We start from the raw sequence: 14,942 nt of genomic DNA on the forward strand, positions 1-14,942 counted from the left end.
CTGTTTGTGTACCAGTAAAGGTCATATAACCTATTTTACAAATAAATACTAGAAAGTTAAAAATGACTCAACACGAAAAGGCAATACCCTTCTACAAATCAAGATATTTGTAGACTTAGTTTAAACCAAGCATGTAAGTTTATGACTGTGCCAAAGGGTGGGAAAAAATCTTTCAGAAGTCTGTCTGTCAACCCTTATCTATAGAAAGCGTAGACAAAACTAAAAATATGTCATGAAAGAATTACAGAGGTTGTCATTGCAGTGCATTTTCCTGTTGAGCAACATATCAAATAACTAAAGAAAAGAAAATAAAGAAGATCAATAGCAGCTGCAGGGGAGGAAAGAGCTACTCAAATAAAATTTTCACGAAAACTGACAATCTTTTGACTAGGGTTCCTAAATGTATATAAAGCAAGACCCCTGCCCCATACCTGCTTAACTTATAATTAACCCAGCCATACATGGATCAAAATGTGGCCAGTTCAGCAGTGAACGGATGAATTTTGATCCATGTATGGGCCAACTGGCTGTACACAAGTCAGTCTATCAATCAACTTATATACAACCAGCCTGTTGGGTTTTTCCTGAACAATCAGTGCTGCCGTCTATAGCCGACAACAAAATCATTGTATTCTCCACCAGAAGAATATGATAACTCAGCGGGAGTGAATTCCCTATCCACGTAGAATGTGCGGAAGGGGGAAAGTGGTTAATTATTTTTTTTTTTTTTTTTTTTTACATTCAACCTGCTGGTTGAATGAAAATAAATTAATCATGTAGTCATAATGTATGCCTTAGTCAAACCAGTGAAATGAAGTGGTTCAAATAGTGACCCACTTTTATGGTTGCATTGGAATCAGAATTTCACTAGACAGCAGCATTGCAACTGAGTTCTATAATTCTGTCTCAAGAAAACCTAGAAGCTATGGGAGAAGGGCATCTAAATCAAACCTGGAATTTTCTAATCCACATAAATCTGTCAACTGAAGAATGGTGAAGCCAAGATGGTGAGTACTGTGTGGAATGATGTGTGTACATCATACATCTCTCTTTGACCTGGTTCTAAATAACCAGACCACGCTGGGCATCCACATAAATCTGTCAACTGAAGAATGGTGAAGCCAAGATGGTGAGTACTGTGTGGAATGATGTGTGTACATCATATATCTCTCTTTGACCTGATTCTATATAACCCGGTTGAGCAACCACGCTGGGCCTATACACCCTTCAGCCATAACATTAGGACCACTGACAGGTAAGGTGAATAACATTGAATATCTCATTATAATGGCACTTGAAAGTGGGCTGGATATATTAGGCAGCAAGGGAACAGGTTGTCACTGACTTTGATGTGTTGAAAGCAGGAAAAAAATGGGCAAGCATACGGATTACTCCACTTTGACTTTGACAAAGGGACAAATTGGAATGGCTAGACAACTGGGTCAGAGCATCTCCAAAACTGCAGCTCTTGTGGGATGCTCCTGGCCTGCAGTGGTCAGAACCTACCAAAAGTGGTCCAAGTAAGGAAAACAGGTGAATGGGCAACAGGGTCATAGGTGGCCAAGGCTCATTGATGCACTTGGGGAGCAAAGGCTGGTCTGTGTCGTCTGATTCAAAAGAAAAGCTACTGTAGCTTAGATTGCAGAAAAAGTTAATGCTGGTTCCCACAGAAATATGTCAGAACACACAGTGCATAAATTAATAATAAAAAGCCAATCAGAGCAAATAATACCAAAATCAATTGTTAATGTGAAAATTATCTAAAAAATATTGTTCACCATGAACAACTGCGGCTCAGCCAACCATGGTGAAAGTGATTGCACAACACTTAAAAAAACTTGATACTAGAAAAATAACAGTGTGCACAGCAATATTTATAAAAAATCTTATAAAGTTCACTCTACAAATGTAAAAAAAGAAAGTCCACACTGCAGATGTATAAAAATGAAATAAAGATATTTCTTCAATGTGCAATCATAAAACTTCCACACCCCGTGTCTACTCTCTTCACACTCCGTGCAAATCCATCACCAGGTGAAAGGGCTGCTCGCCTCATTGCAAATAAAGGAAAGCATATCACACAAATTAGGCACTTCTCTCCTTTCCTCCTCTCCACAGTGATGGTATAGAGACTACACTGTTATTTTTCTAGAACACACAGTGCATCACAGTTTGTTGTATATGGGGATACATAGCCGCAGACCGGTCAGGGTACCCCTGCTGACCCATGTTCATGGGCACCTGAGCATCAGAACTGGATCACGGGCAATGGAAGAAGGTGGCCTGGTCTGAGGAATTCAAGAATGGTTTGAGGAACATAGCAAGTTCGAGTTGCTGTCTTGGTGTTGCTACTACCTCTAGGTGATATTATGTTTCCCATTAAAACAAGGATGTAAACATTTATGAAAGTTGCAAAATGGTTTGTATGTGTTGTCATAAAATATTTTTTGTAGAGGGTTTTTTTTTTTGCCAGCATCCAGAGTCATAGTGCAAGAAACAGAGTACCAAATAGCATTGTTATAAAACACAAGACATAGGCAAATATTTGCTTGTTTCTATGGTCAGTAGCTACTTTCTGTGGTCAGTAGTAGTATTAATACACTGAAAAGGGTAAGTAATGTAAAACTGGCATCACTAATGGGTGGACTACATTCTCTTCAAGTCAGTTAGAGGAGTACACCACCTTCTTGTCATTGTGCAGCTACTTCACAGAAAAAGCTTGCTTCCACATATGGAAATTCACCTCCCAACTGCAAACAGTAGCTATCTGTCACATGCATTTTACATTGTCTTACTGGCTTCTGACTCTGAAAAACATACTACAAATATGTACATTGCTGTATCTTGTTGATGATCACAGAGAATTGATGGAATCAGAGTTCAAATTTCATGAAGGTGAGGCAAACAGATGGCTTTCAGCAGTTAACAGCTTCCAGTCACTACAATAATCCTTGATAAATGGATAAAAAAGAAACCTCAGAGCACTTGATTTATAGAAAATGTCATTATTTTTCATGAAGTCTCAGTCTCAGTCACCGGTGGGGCAGGTTCCACAAGGTACTTGTATGACAAGCTGAACAATATCTAGAAATAGACAATAATAATGGTGTAAATAATGGTGTAAAAGCATCCCATATTGTATCTGGATAACACAGCACAACAGAAAACTTTGGAATTTTAACAAAGAATGTCCAGTATATATATATATATATATATATATATATATATATATATAGAATACGCAACATATACATCCATATATATGTATATACACACACACACTGTATTTCACATTTCTATATTTAAGTTCAAATCCTGTCTAAAAGACTGCTAACTTCAAGCATTTTTACATAAAATCCAAGCTCTACCGAATTAAATTGGTGTGTTAACTGCACTCTTACTCTAAAGTTAACAGTGGCAGATCTGGGAGCATGACAGCAGTACAGAGGCCATCACTGAGCTCCATCTAAAAATATTAATACAAAGCTGCCTATTTTTCTGACCCTCCGGCTTCAATACTTGTGGAGTTACTGGTCCAGAACATAGCAGAAAAGTCATTATCTAAATACTAGGTTAGTGACTTAAAGTAACAAAGCCAGGGGTCGAGCATGACATCCAGACAATCAATCACTTAAAGAATATGTAGTTAGGAATGGTAGTCTCAGCATTTCTCTCAGGGAAGGATTCTTTCAAGGCCAGATTGACACATATGCACTATGGTAATGCATGGTAAAACCTGTGCATTACTGCAACATGTGGTAGCATATCAAGCCTGCATTACTGGATTGTGATGCTATTCACTTTGAATGGCACCCCACTGCACCAAAACATTCCTGCATTGCAGGCCACCGGCCTGCACAATAACACACTACCGCTGCATTGGCAAAAATGATGCAGGTGCATTCTTTTGGTCCATTATGGCTGCCCATTCAAACACACCACACAAGACCACAAATTTCTGAATGAAGCCTAACAGATTTTATAGTGATCACCTATTTGGCTATTTCTAGACACATAACTTATTCTGCCATTATCAAGTCTGAAATTTGCAGTTCAAAGAAAAGGCTGCATGAGGACTTTACACATAAGCAAATATGGTCATTATGTGACGGGCAGGAAGTCAAGAATTCCAATACAGTGGCCTTTATAAACAAGTTATATTGAAAACTTTTGTTTTTTCTATGTTAATGCATATATAACCCCACACAATAAAGTAGAAATCACACTTTAACTAAGCTCACGCTGAAGAAAATAATGACTAATGTGCAAATGAGACCTACTGATCAAGTCAACATCTCACAATAAATGCATTGTTGGTAAACTATGCTGGCAGTCTTTAAGTAAAATCTATACACCAAAGTTTTGAATACCAAGTAAAGATAGTGTGACAAAGAAGCAGAATGTGAGAAAAAAAACGAAATATACGTATGGGACAAGTGAGCAAAATACTATGGGGTTGATTGTAAAAATCTGGTGCAGCTTTGCATAGAAATCAATCATCCTCCAGGTTTTCTTGTCAAAGCCTAAATGAACAAGCTGAATTTACAAGCTTATTGGCTACCGTGCAGAGCTGCACCAGATTTTGCACTTTCCAGTTTTAGTATATCAACCCCTTTGTCTTACCGTGATCAGAAGGAGCAGACCCATCATGACTCCCAACATTATATATAGATTTTCTGTTAAGCCTGCTGCCCACAGTGGCCCCAAAATTGTGGCTACACCTCCAACTGAACGACGAATCCCATGGTTAAACCCTGCAAAATGTGCAACACAATTCCATCTATATAAACATTTTCAGTATTCATAAATATAATTGTCTAAGTTGACTTGTAAGCATACTATATACATTTTAAGGCAAGACAACAGGAAGCTGTATTGTGTTAGTCCTCAACAGAAATAAAATATACATGTAATGGTTTAAGAGTTGCTAATGACCATTACCACATGGTAGCAGCAATCTCCAGGAGCATGCACAGAGCTTCAGCTTATTTTCATGACCGGAGAGCCCCAACATCCAGGGAGCTTTGTTCTACAAACCAAAACTCCATCTGAGGAGTTGGCACGTGGCCTTACCAGCTCATGGTCAATGAGGTCGCCCATTCCATTAACTGGACTCTAGTAAAGCATAGCAGGTATATGCATAATGACAATGAAACCATTTGAAAAGTACGACAAGACTTGTAGAGAGTTGCTTGAAGAAAAAGTAAATAAGAACAAGTTAAGCAAAGAAACTTCTCCATAAGGGAGAAGTTGTCCATTACCTAAGGCTACTAGCAAAAAATTAGATCTCACAGAGTGGGTAGGGTTACGGGGGTACCCCCAGGGGGCATTTCCAAAAGCTTTGCAATTAGGATAATGTGAATTTTGACTTATCAGTAATATCTGATTCTTGGAGCACAGTACAGCATACAGGCTTTTTATCATTATGACTGGGTTATATGCAGCTACTTCTAGGTGATTGGACAATGTCTTACAAAGAAGGCTGCAGGGACATCCCTCTATATAACAGGAATAAGAGGTCTGGATAATCCAAAAGTGTCCACAAAGCATCTTCCAGAAGCCCAAGTACATCAGAGTTTCATGTACTCCTGTACCAATGTAGTGCAATGAGGATCACCAGAAGGCCCCCTTCTTAATCCTATGGATTAGGTGAGGGAGAATCTGGAGGGACAGAAAGGCATAGATTAGGTTGAACTGATGCCATGGGATCACTAGAGCGTGCACTGCAAAGGCCTGAGAGTCCCTGGACCTTGTGACAAACCTGTCCATTTTGTTGTTTAATCTGGTCTTCAACGGGTCCACATCTGGTGTACCCCACCAGTGGTAAAGGTCCTCAAAGGCTTCTGGATTGAGAGCCCATTGCGCCGAATCCAGACACTGACAACTGAGAAAATCCTCAAACCAAATTTTTCACACATGGCATGTGAGCAGCAGACATGCTGGCAACCATTGTGAGAACCTTTTACGACTGGCAGAATAGACTTCCCTAACTCCAGCACCAGTTTAGAGATCTGCCCCCCTAGGAAAAGTCTTGCCATGGGGATCAGACACATGGGTGGTTCAAGGACCGAGTCTGTTTGTCCCAAGCGGCCAGAATGTTAAGCTGCAATGGTCTGGAGCGTAGCTTGATGTAAAGTATAGCTTTGAAGAGGAAACCAATTCTCTCAAGACTCTCATGCAAGAATAAATCCAAGGATTCCTCTAAGCCCTGAGGACAGAACAAAGTGATGGTGACAAACTGGTAATGCAATCACCCACTGCAAAAAACAGATAGTGTTGCTGAGGTGTAAGGACGGGAATGTGCAGATAAACATCCCAGAAGTTGCATAGAGGCGATTCAGTTCACATTGTGCGCTATACAAGTATTTCATTCATTCATTCATTCATTCATAGGAAAAAAAAATCCCTGCAAAGATGGAGGTAATGATTGCCCTGACATTTTCCATGCAAAACTATTGAACCTGTAGGAACTATTTTAAAGTATTTAGATCCAAAATGGGTCAGATCCCCTCCATTTGATATGGGAACCATAAAAAGTTTGGCATAGAAACCTTTAAAGTGATCTCTTGGCAGAGCAGGCCAGAAATCTTTGACATGAAATCGAACATTGCGACAGAACATTCCTCTTTAAATTAGAAAAGAGTAAGCTGGTGTGGTTGAAGGGGCAGAAGAAGGCAGGGAGTCAGAGAGAGGGCAACAATCAATGGAAAGGGTACTAGGTCCTTGTACAGATGTACTACCACTCCCAAAGGAGCTAAAAGCTGAGCCTAAGCCAGCAAGCGCATCTGCTTCCTGTGTTTGTGATCTGCTTTACCTGTAAAGTTGGTCCCAGTAGGGTTCTCACAACCTTCAAAGCAATAGGTATAAATAAGGATGACTCGGTGACAAGCACTTGTAAGCCACAGTAACCACCTCAGAGAAAGAACCAGGAGGTGTTACTGGTCCAGAGTCCTGTTTGCAAATAGAAAGAGGCAGGGTGTGCAGGGCTGTGTGTACAGAGGCAGGGTGTACAGTAGCTCCCTTGAAAACAAGCAGAAGCAGGCACAGAAGGCACTTATGCTGCACAAGTACAACAGACGCCACTTGGGATGTGCACAGGCTCAGTAGTACAAAACTTTGTGCGCCTAGAGAGCCAAAATGGCATCAAATTTTACATTTAACCCCAGTCAACCTAGTTCCTATTAGCAAGGGTGGATAGCTGTTCTCAATGCACCCCAAAGGGAAAATTTGGACAAGGGTACCCTGGGGTAAATGTTTAAGGGACCCTGCCCTGTACTCATTTTATCCATAGCAGGATGAAACAGGAAAATACCCTTATTCTGGTATAGCCCTCAGCTATTGGCATACCCCCATTGACAACTTCAGTTACAGGGCTATGCACCAAGCTTTGGACTTGTGAAGCATCCTGAAGCCAATTCCACACATTATGCAACATGCCAAAGTGAGGGCCCACCACAGCCGTAGCCAGTGCAAACAACATTACAGCCCAGCCAAGCATCTTTAACCATGGAGGGTCAGGGTGGTTGTGATCCAGCCTAATTGAATTGTGTTGGAATATTATCATCCACCACCTAAGGACCCCGCAGTGGTGGTTCTGGCCAGCTCAGTGGATTATTTCCTAAGTGTACATAATATAACTGGGTACTAGCATTTATAGGTAAAGTTGATCCGGGGAAAATCCGATTGCCTCTCGGGGATCAGGAAGGAATATTTTCCCCTGCTTTAGCAAATTGGATCATGCTCTGCTGGGGTTTTTTTCCTTCCTCTGGATCAACTGTGGGTATAGAATTGGATATATGGGATTTCATGATATTATTATTATTTTTTTTGTGGTTGAACTGAATGAACTTGCGTCTTTTTTTCAACCTGACTAACTATGTAACTATGACCCTAGAAAAAAAACAAGACTAGCTTGGAATAGGAAGCTGTATATTTGGGGATGACCATGCAGCCTGCTTTTTTTTGCCATTACCCAGTATAGTGTTGTGTCATTTGAGACAATTCTGTGACCGATTAATATATACCTCAATTGTACCTACATGACTCTGTTGCAAGCTGCGCCATTTGTCACAAGAATTTTAATGAGTTTCTATGACACTCTTAATGAATTTCACAGACTGTGTGTGCCTGACAGGGATAAACAGTGTCTGAGCAGCAAGATGCTGGAAGGCATAAATACATGAATAAGGTACATATTATGTATGCAACATAAGCATCAAGGGAAAGCCCAGTCTGTTTCCTAGGCCTGGTCTGCTTTGTATATTCACCACTGACATGAATCAATATATTTAACCATTGGCTGGTTATAACCTTTTTGGGATAGTGATAAAAAAAAAGAGTTACTCACCTTGGGTATTCTCAGCTGTCACTTTGGAGAACAGAGACACCTGGGATACCGATACAAAGGGCAGCGCAAGAACTTGTAGGAAAACCCCAATGATGAACTCTGCCAGCAGAAGTCCATAACTGCCTGCATGAGATATGAATATTTTAATGTAAGTAATATTATGTGCTAGGACTTGTGTCGGGAGAGATGTACACTCTCTCTTGCTTGCCGATTGTTACCATGCTGATCTGGCAGGTTCAATATTTTGAGTCATTGACTAGAAACAAGTACAGTATGCAGGTCAAGTGTTCTGACTTTTCTGTGACTTCACTGGCTGCATACTTATTCTATGTTAGTGACTTAAAGGAATGAAGCCAGGGATAGCTAAGCAACCAGTATTTCCACAAGGAGATCAGCCAATGTATCTCTCTCAGTACAGGATTCCTTTAATGCAAAACTTTGATTGCTAAGATTGACTAGCAGCAGCAAAGAAAACAATTCTGAAATGTGAAAATAAATATTAAAGTTTGTAATAAATGTTTTACAAAACAAATTCCAATAGTTATATTTTTGTCACATAGAATAAACTTAAATGAAGTTTGATAAATAAAAATAAGGGCTGCCATCACTGATCTCCCCAACCAAAAATGCCTGTTCTCTGGCCATCATGCTGGATTCCATACCGTCTAAGCCAATGACCTGGAGCAAGTATGGAGTTCGGGAAAAGTCACAGTAATTTCAGAAGTAGTTATCTAGCTATTTGTTTCAGGTCAGTGAACAATTATTCAAGCAAGATGGTCAATATGATAGCCAGTCAACTAGTGTCTCCAGCACAAGATCTTAGTAGTGGCAGCCTCTATGTTTTCCTCATGTCATTTAATTTAAGAGGAACTGTAAATGCATTTTTTTAGACATAAAATGAAAGTGTGATCAACGTAAAAGAAAACTAAAAAAGAAAATGGACTAGGCCTGTTGCTCCCTGCATAGGCATGGATTGGCTGGTACACATAGAACCCTTCTTAGAAGAGCAATGTCTGGTGTGACCTAGAGGCCACACTAGTGAACAGGTAAGTATGTGCATGTTACATAAAACAGAGAGTCTTGCATTAATTTGTTACTGGGGTTGCAAAACAGATGTGTGAGCATCACGGTCTGTTGTGCTGTGTGAGACCCACTGTTAGCAAAGCAAAGACTTGTATCCATGTGTTCAGGGAATGAAATCTTGGAAGGTATACAAAGTAAAAACACATCTATAACTAATCACAGAGTACACATGAAATTTACAATAATTCCTTTAACAAACACTGAAATTGTTAGTAAACCCAATACCCTGCATTCACTATATCTGGTCTCCCCCAGTACACAGAACATGGAAACACAATTATTTTAGTAAATATAAACTGCTAAATACCTTTTCTCATCAGCAGTATATAGCAGTCTTGTGACTTCTATCAGTGTCTGGCCGAGCACTGGTTAAAGCTTGTAGGAAGCATTATCATTCTCCTCTGACTGTCCTATAAGGCTGCAGGACCCCTGACCCTCTGTTTGGACAGAGCTGAGTTGTCCTGTGCAGATTACATGCACCCTCACAAAAAAAACAAAAACCAAAAAAAAAACCTCTCTAGCAATACACATCAATCTGAGCATGTGCAGAGTGACTCCTTCCTATCCTTACCTGTCAAATATCTCCCCTTTAGCTGTGTGGATCCCTGCAATACTCCCGCCAACCTCTACACTCCCCTTGACAAGGCATCGATATCTCTTACACTGAACTTCTGCTGGTCTCGTGGAATTATGCTCCATGATCACTAACATTCAGTCAAAACCCAGGATAGTCACCATATGACTTCAGCATGCCCAATCATGCTGAGGTGTAGAGCAGCCAATCCTGGGAGAGCTGGAGAATAAAGGAGGGGTGATGTGAAGTACACAGAATGCCTCTCTCACACTCTCATAAGAAAATCACCTGTCACACACAGCAAGGGGGAAGAACTGACTCCTATCCATTATTTATGTGTTTTTATTTTACTGAAGAAAGAGAAGAGGATTGCTCAGAGCTGGATTAACTCTTCGTGGCAAGACTGGGCACAGATGAAATTACATCATCTGCTGTAACAGATATGAGTCTTAATTTAAAAAAAAAGGGGGGGGGGGTTTACATCCACTTTAAGTACTGTGTAATGAGTGAGAACACACAAAAAGTAAAACAAGACCTGCTAACCTTTGGGTTCTGCCAAGAATATGAGGCACCAAATGCAGGAGATGATACTGATGAAGAGCCCAAAAGCCAGGATGAGACGATCTGTACAGCAACGGCTGAGGGTGCGTACAACAAGGAAACCAATCAACATCTGCAGAGATACCATTGTTAAATCACCTTTCATAATAAACATGTACAGATAGCTGTCATCAAGTATAGGGATTCATGGGCTGGAACCACACATCACTAAACTGACAATTTGTGTATGTATAGACAAATTTTTTTTTTTAAGTTTTGGATAGAGTAGGTAAGGATTAATGTTCTGTTGTCTGTGCCCCGTAGGGAATATCTCTCTTCACTTTCTGTCCAAGAGAAGTAACACGAAGTGAAATGAAATCTCTCTCCAAACCGAGAGTAATTCGCCTCTTAAGCTGGATGTACACTATACAAATTTTGTTGTTCAATTTCCTTTAGATTTACCTTCAACTATGTAGTGCAGTGTAGACCTGTTGTTCAATAAAAGTTTTTTTCCTTTTTATACACCAGTTTGTAATTGTGAGATTTCTATTGCTGCAACAAAGTCCCATGGGAGATATCTTTTGTCTAATATCAATAAAAATGACCAGTAAGCATTTTGTACAGTTGCTAGTCGTTAACAAAACATTATAATAAAAGTGAACCTTGTGATTAAAGAATAACTGCAAGCAAAAGAAGAAAATTTGCGTAAGGGTGCTCTTAAATAGTATTTACTTTTTAAATTTTTATTTATTTATTTATTACAGGTACTTATATAGTGCCATCAATTTACACAGCGCTTTAAATGCTGTCACTATTTAAGCAGCTGTTTCTAGGTGCCAGCGAAGTCTCTTGTTTGTACTGCAAGTCCTTTTACTGAAGATCTCGGGTCATAAAGAAACAGCAAGAAACGCCTCAAGGATGAAAGTATATCAGTGTTGTGGGGTGGCCACCTCATTACTAACATCCACACTCTAATCCCCATTGCTGCTAATTCTTCCTCTAGGAACCTGCAGTTTTTCCATGGAGATTGTCCGGCAACTTAAAATACTGGAAGCTTTTAAAATAATAAATGCATTTGTATCTATTACAGATTTTGGTTTCATCAGAATTTTAAAACATAATAAAATAAAAATAATAAAAAGATTTTGATTTCATGCCTTTCCTCTGTAAAAATAAAAATGCTGCATGTTCTAATGCCAGCCATGCCTAGGTGGCGATTTCATGACTATGAAGCAGGTGTCAGGGATTGAATGTATCTGCTTTAAAACTTATTTAGTGATTTTCGCAAACACAATGGGTATCAGTCTTCTTGGATGAATATCTATGTGAGCCCAACAAAGAGTAGCAAGGCACATACAAACAACTATGCTTATTGCTTACGTCAAACCCCAAAATGTTGTATGCTTTTTTTGAAACTTATAGTTTCATCTACAAAAAGGCACAAGAGTGTTGTCTACGTACTCGATCTACCTAGAACTTGAAGGCACTCTGTCATTGTATGCCCAATGGAAGTCAATGCAGTTGCAAACAGACTTGGTGTACTTAGGTGTGGCTGTTTAGTTAATCTTTAAACGCGCCCACCATAAAACCTCTTTGTTTTATGCAAGATATTTGCTTAAAGGCTAAGACTATTTAGGAGTTTGAATTTCATTTATGGATAAGCACAAGTGTCATACTTGACAAATATGCTGATATCATCCTGACACTGACTACCCTATGGGAAAGCTGGGGAGGGAATTTGTATACATGTTCACCCATCACTTAAAGCAACACCCTCCTCCCCAATATATATCAGAACTGTCATGTGAGCTGCCAGGTGATATTTACTAAAGAGCTGGACCTTGACCTGAGCTGCATTTCATCTTGGACAGCAGATAAAGTGGCAATATAAAGTGTCACGTACTGTATTTAATGGTTCCTACTATTGCCATCTTCTTATCTTATCTTGCTAAATGCTGTGATACACCTTTCAATTATCTCACATGATTGTTTTAACTAGCTAGGCCTAAAGCTGGGTACACACTGTCCGAAAATCGGCTGTTTCAGCGGGAATCGTATGACTTTCAGTCACTGTGTATAACAGTCTGTCTGACAGAAGATGGTCTAACAACTGGCTTTTATCCAAGGGCCATGCTGGAAAACCAGCATCTCATCAGTGTTTGCAGCCAATAGCTGCAAGTGCTGATTAGTTTATTCTGGCTGGGGAGGGTAGTCTCCCTTTCAGAATAAAATAGAACAGGGGGATAGACCGCCACACTAACATCACTTGTGTTAGTACAGGGATCTGTCCGTTTTATTGTGCAAAAAAAAAAAAACATACAGTTTGTACCAGGCTTAGGTGCAGTCGAAATAAAAACCCCAAAAATCAGCATAATGGGCATAAAACTTAAAATGAACAGGATGTGTCTCTCGTCTCGATTTCTCTTTTGTTATGTTAACTTTTACTCCATCCATGCCATGCCTTCCCACCACCATGATCTCCTGGTGTGGTTGGGCTTAATAGAACTGAGAAGGCACTCATAGGATCTCATCAAGAGTACCTGACTATGCCCACTCTTTCTACCCGGTTCTGCCGTTCATAGAAGCAGTGTCTATGAATGAAAAAAAATAAATGGGAGGACAGGTGGATGATTGAACGGTCCACCCCCTCGATTCATAATGTTTCCTTCATAGAAGCTGTATCACGGCTTCTATAAATGGCGGAGCTGGGCTTAAAAGGCGGGCATAGTCATGCACTCTTGATGAGAGCATGTGACAGCCCCTTAGTTCTATTAACCCCCAATGTACTAAAATATTATGATGGAAGAGGGTGTGGGGGGGCATGGATGGAGGAGGATTTCACACAACAGAAGAGGCATCAGCAAAAGGGACAAATCCTACTGACTTGCAAGTTATATCACTGCTGATTTTTGCATTTTTTTGTTAGCCTGCCCTAAGGCCGGCCATACATGGTTTAGCAGGAACCAGCTGAGATTCGAACCTTTAATGGACAGGCTGAATGTACCAAGTTGATCAATCGATTACCTTGGGTATAACCAGCTTGCAGGATTCTCTTGTCATTATCTCTTGTCTGCTATAGCCACTAGCAATAATCACTGTCTTCTCCCGGCAGGGACAGCTTCCTCCACTCGGCCACCCGTCAGGAGAGGACAATTACCCGTGGTTGCAGAAGAGAACTACCTGCAGCCTCAGAACTATAAGCCAGTGCAATACCCTGTAGTAATCAGCAATGACTAAGCACAGGTGTGTGAAATGCGTTTGCTGAAACTTCTCTTGAGCTGTAAGTGCATGTCATGTCCTCGATTTTAATGGATTTCTAATAACGTTTGACATTTTTATGCTGGATGTGTCTCCACTCTCCTCTTTACAGAAAATAAATTTGCATCGTGTATGACTTGCCTTAGCTTTTAAACTGGCCATATACCCTTGCGGGTTGAAAAAAAGAGATCTAACAAATTCTTCTATGCATGCTCTTTAGCATGGATGGAAGAATCTGTTACATTTCTCTAGCTGAGGTATTGTATTCTGACAGCCAGCACCCGCAGTTGTCAGAGTAGCCAAACAGTGAGATTGGACAAATTCCCCTGCTGCCCTATTGTATTCTGACAGTTAGTACCTGCGGCTGTAAAAGTACCAACAAAAGTGTACTGCATCTCATTGGATGCAGCTGTTGTTACTAAAGCTTGTGCACTCAGAATTTGGTGCAGCTAAGCATCATAGCCAATCAACTTGTAATTTCAGCTTGTGCGAAGAAGCTTTGGCAATATTACCTGGAAGCTGATTGGTGAGTTGCAAAAGATTTTGCACTCTCCAGCTTTTAGTAAATAACTCCCAATGCTTCCCTCTTGAAATGTATATGTGAGCACTTACAGCCAAACTGATACAAACAATGCTTCTGATTTGAAGCATCACTTGTGACATTCATGCTGTTTCTGCTGATCTCGAAGACAGGAAGATGAGACTCCAGCAGCTGAAAAGACTCATTGTACAGGTAGATTTTTCATCCTATTGGGACATATTCCTGTGGTTAGAGCAAAGGAAAGGATTAAAATAACTCACAGAATGGGATGGGGATCATGGAGGGTCACAGTGTTTGAGCAAGGTGCAAGAAGATGGGCAGATTTCTTCCTGCCCACCACTCTGGGTGATATGTCTGTCCATCTACGGCCAACACTAAAGGTGTACTCATACTGGACATAGCTGAACTGATCAATGCCCTAATCTCTATCTCTATGGTTACAATGAACAAAACACTTGACTGAGTTACAAGGAACCAGATCTAGTAGGGTTGAACATTTTTCAGTGACCACTTTTTGTCATATTGTTTCCTAACCATCGAACTGCTGCTTCACATCCATTTACTTTTTTAAAATTGAGATGTCTACCAAAGCTAAATTG

General features: G+C 40.2%; 1 protein-coding gene across 5 annotated transcripts in view; it reads right to left on the bottom strand.

Annotated features, from left to right (window-relative positions):
* Nucleotides 1–1,716: 1,716 nt before the first annotated feature.
* LOC143988284 (major facilitator superfamily domain-containing protein 8-like) overlaps nucleotides 1,717–14,942 on the bottom strand; it is a 79,555-nt gene continuing 66,329 nt past the window's right edge. For 4 of the 5 annotated variants that reach the window (XM_077487738.1, XM_077487736.1, XM_077487737.1 and 1 more), the window contains 4 exons: nucleotides 10,548–10,677; nucleotides 8,348–8,470; nucleotides 4,624–4,754; nucleotides 1,717–3,084 (listed from right to left, as the gene is read on the bottom strand). In XM_077487738.1, coding sequence (XP_077343864.1) covers nucleotides 3,013–3,084; nucleotides 4,624–4,754; nucleotides 8,348–8,470; nucleotides 10,548–10,677 — 456 coding nt within the window. In that variant the 3' untranslated portion in view covers nucleotides 1,717–3,012. Of the gene's footprint in view, nucleotides 3,085–4,623; nucleotides 4,755–8,347; nucleotides 8,471–10,547; nucleotides 10,678–14,942 lie in introns of those variants that run through there. The other variant, XM_077487739.1, reaches the window with a different exon arrangement.

This window comes from Lithobates pipiens, unplaced genomic scaffold (genome assembly GCF_037356315.1).
Source record: "Lithobates pipiens isolate NorthernLeopardFrog02 unplaced genomic scaffold, aLitPip1_a1.2 Scaffold_18, whole genome shotgun sequence".
In the NCBI taxonomy this organism is placed as follows: domain Eukaryota; kingdom Metazoa; phylum Chordata; class Amphibia; order Anura; family Ranidae; genus Lithobates; species Lithobates pipiens.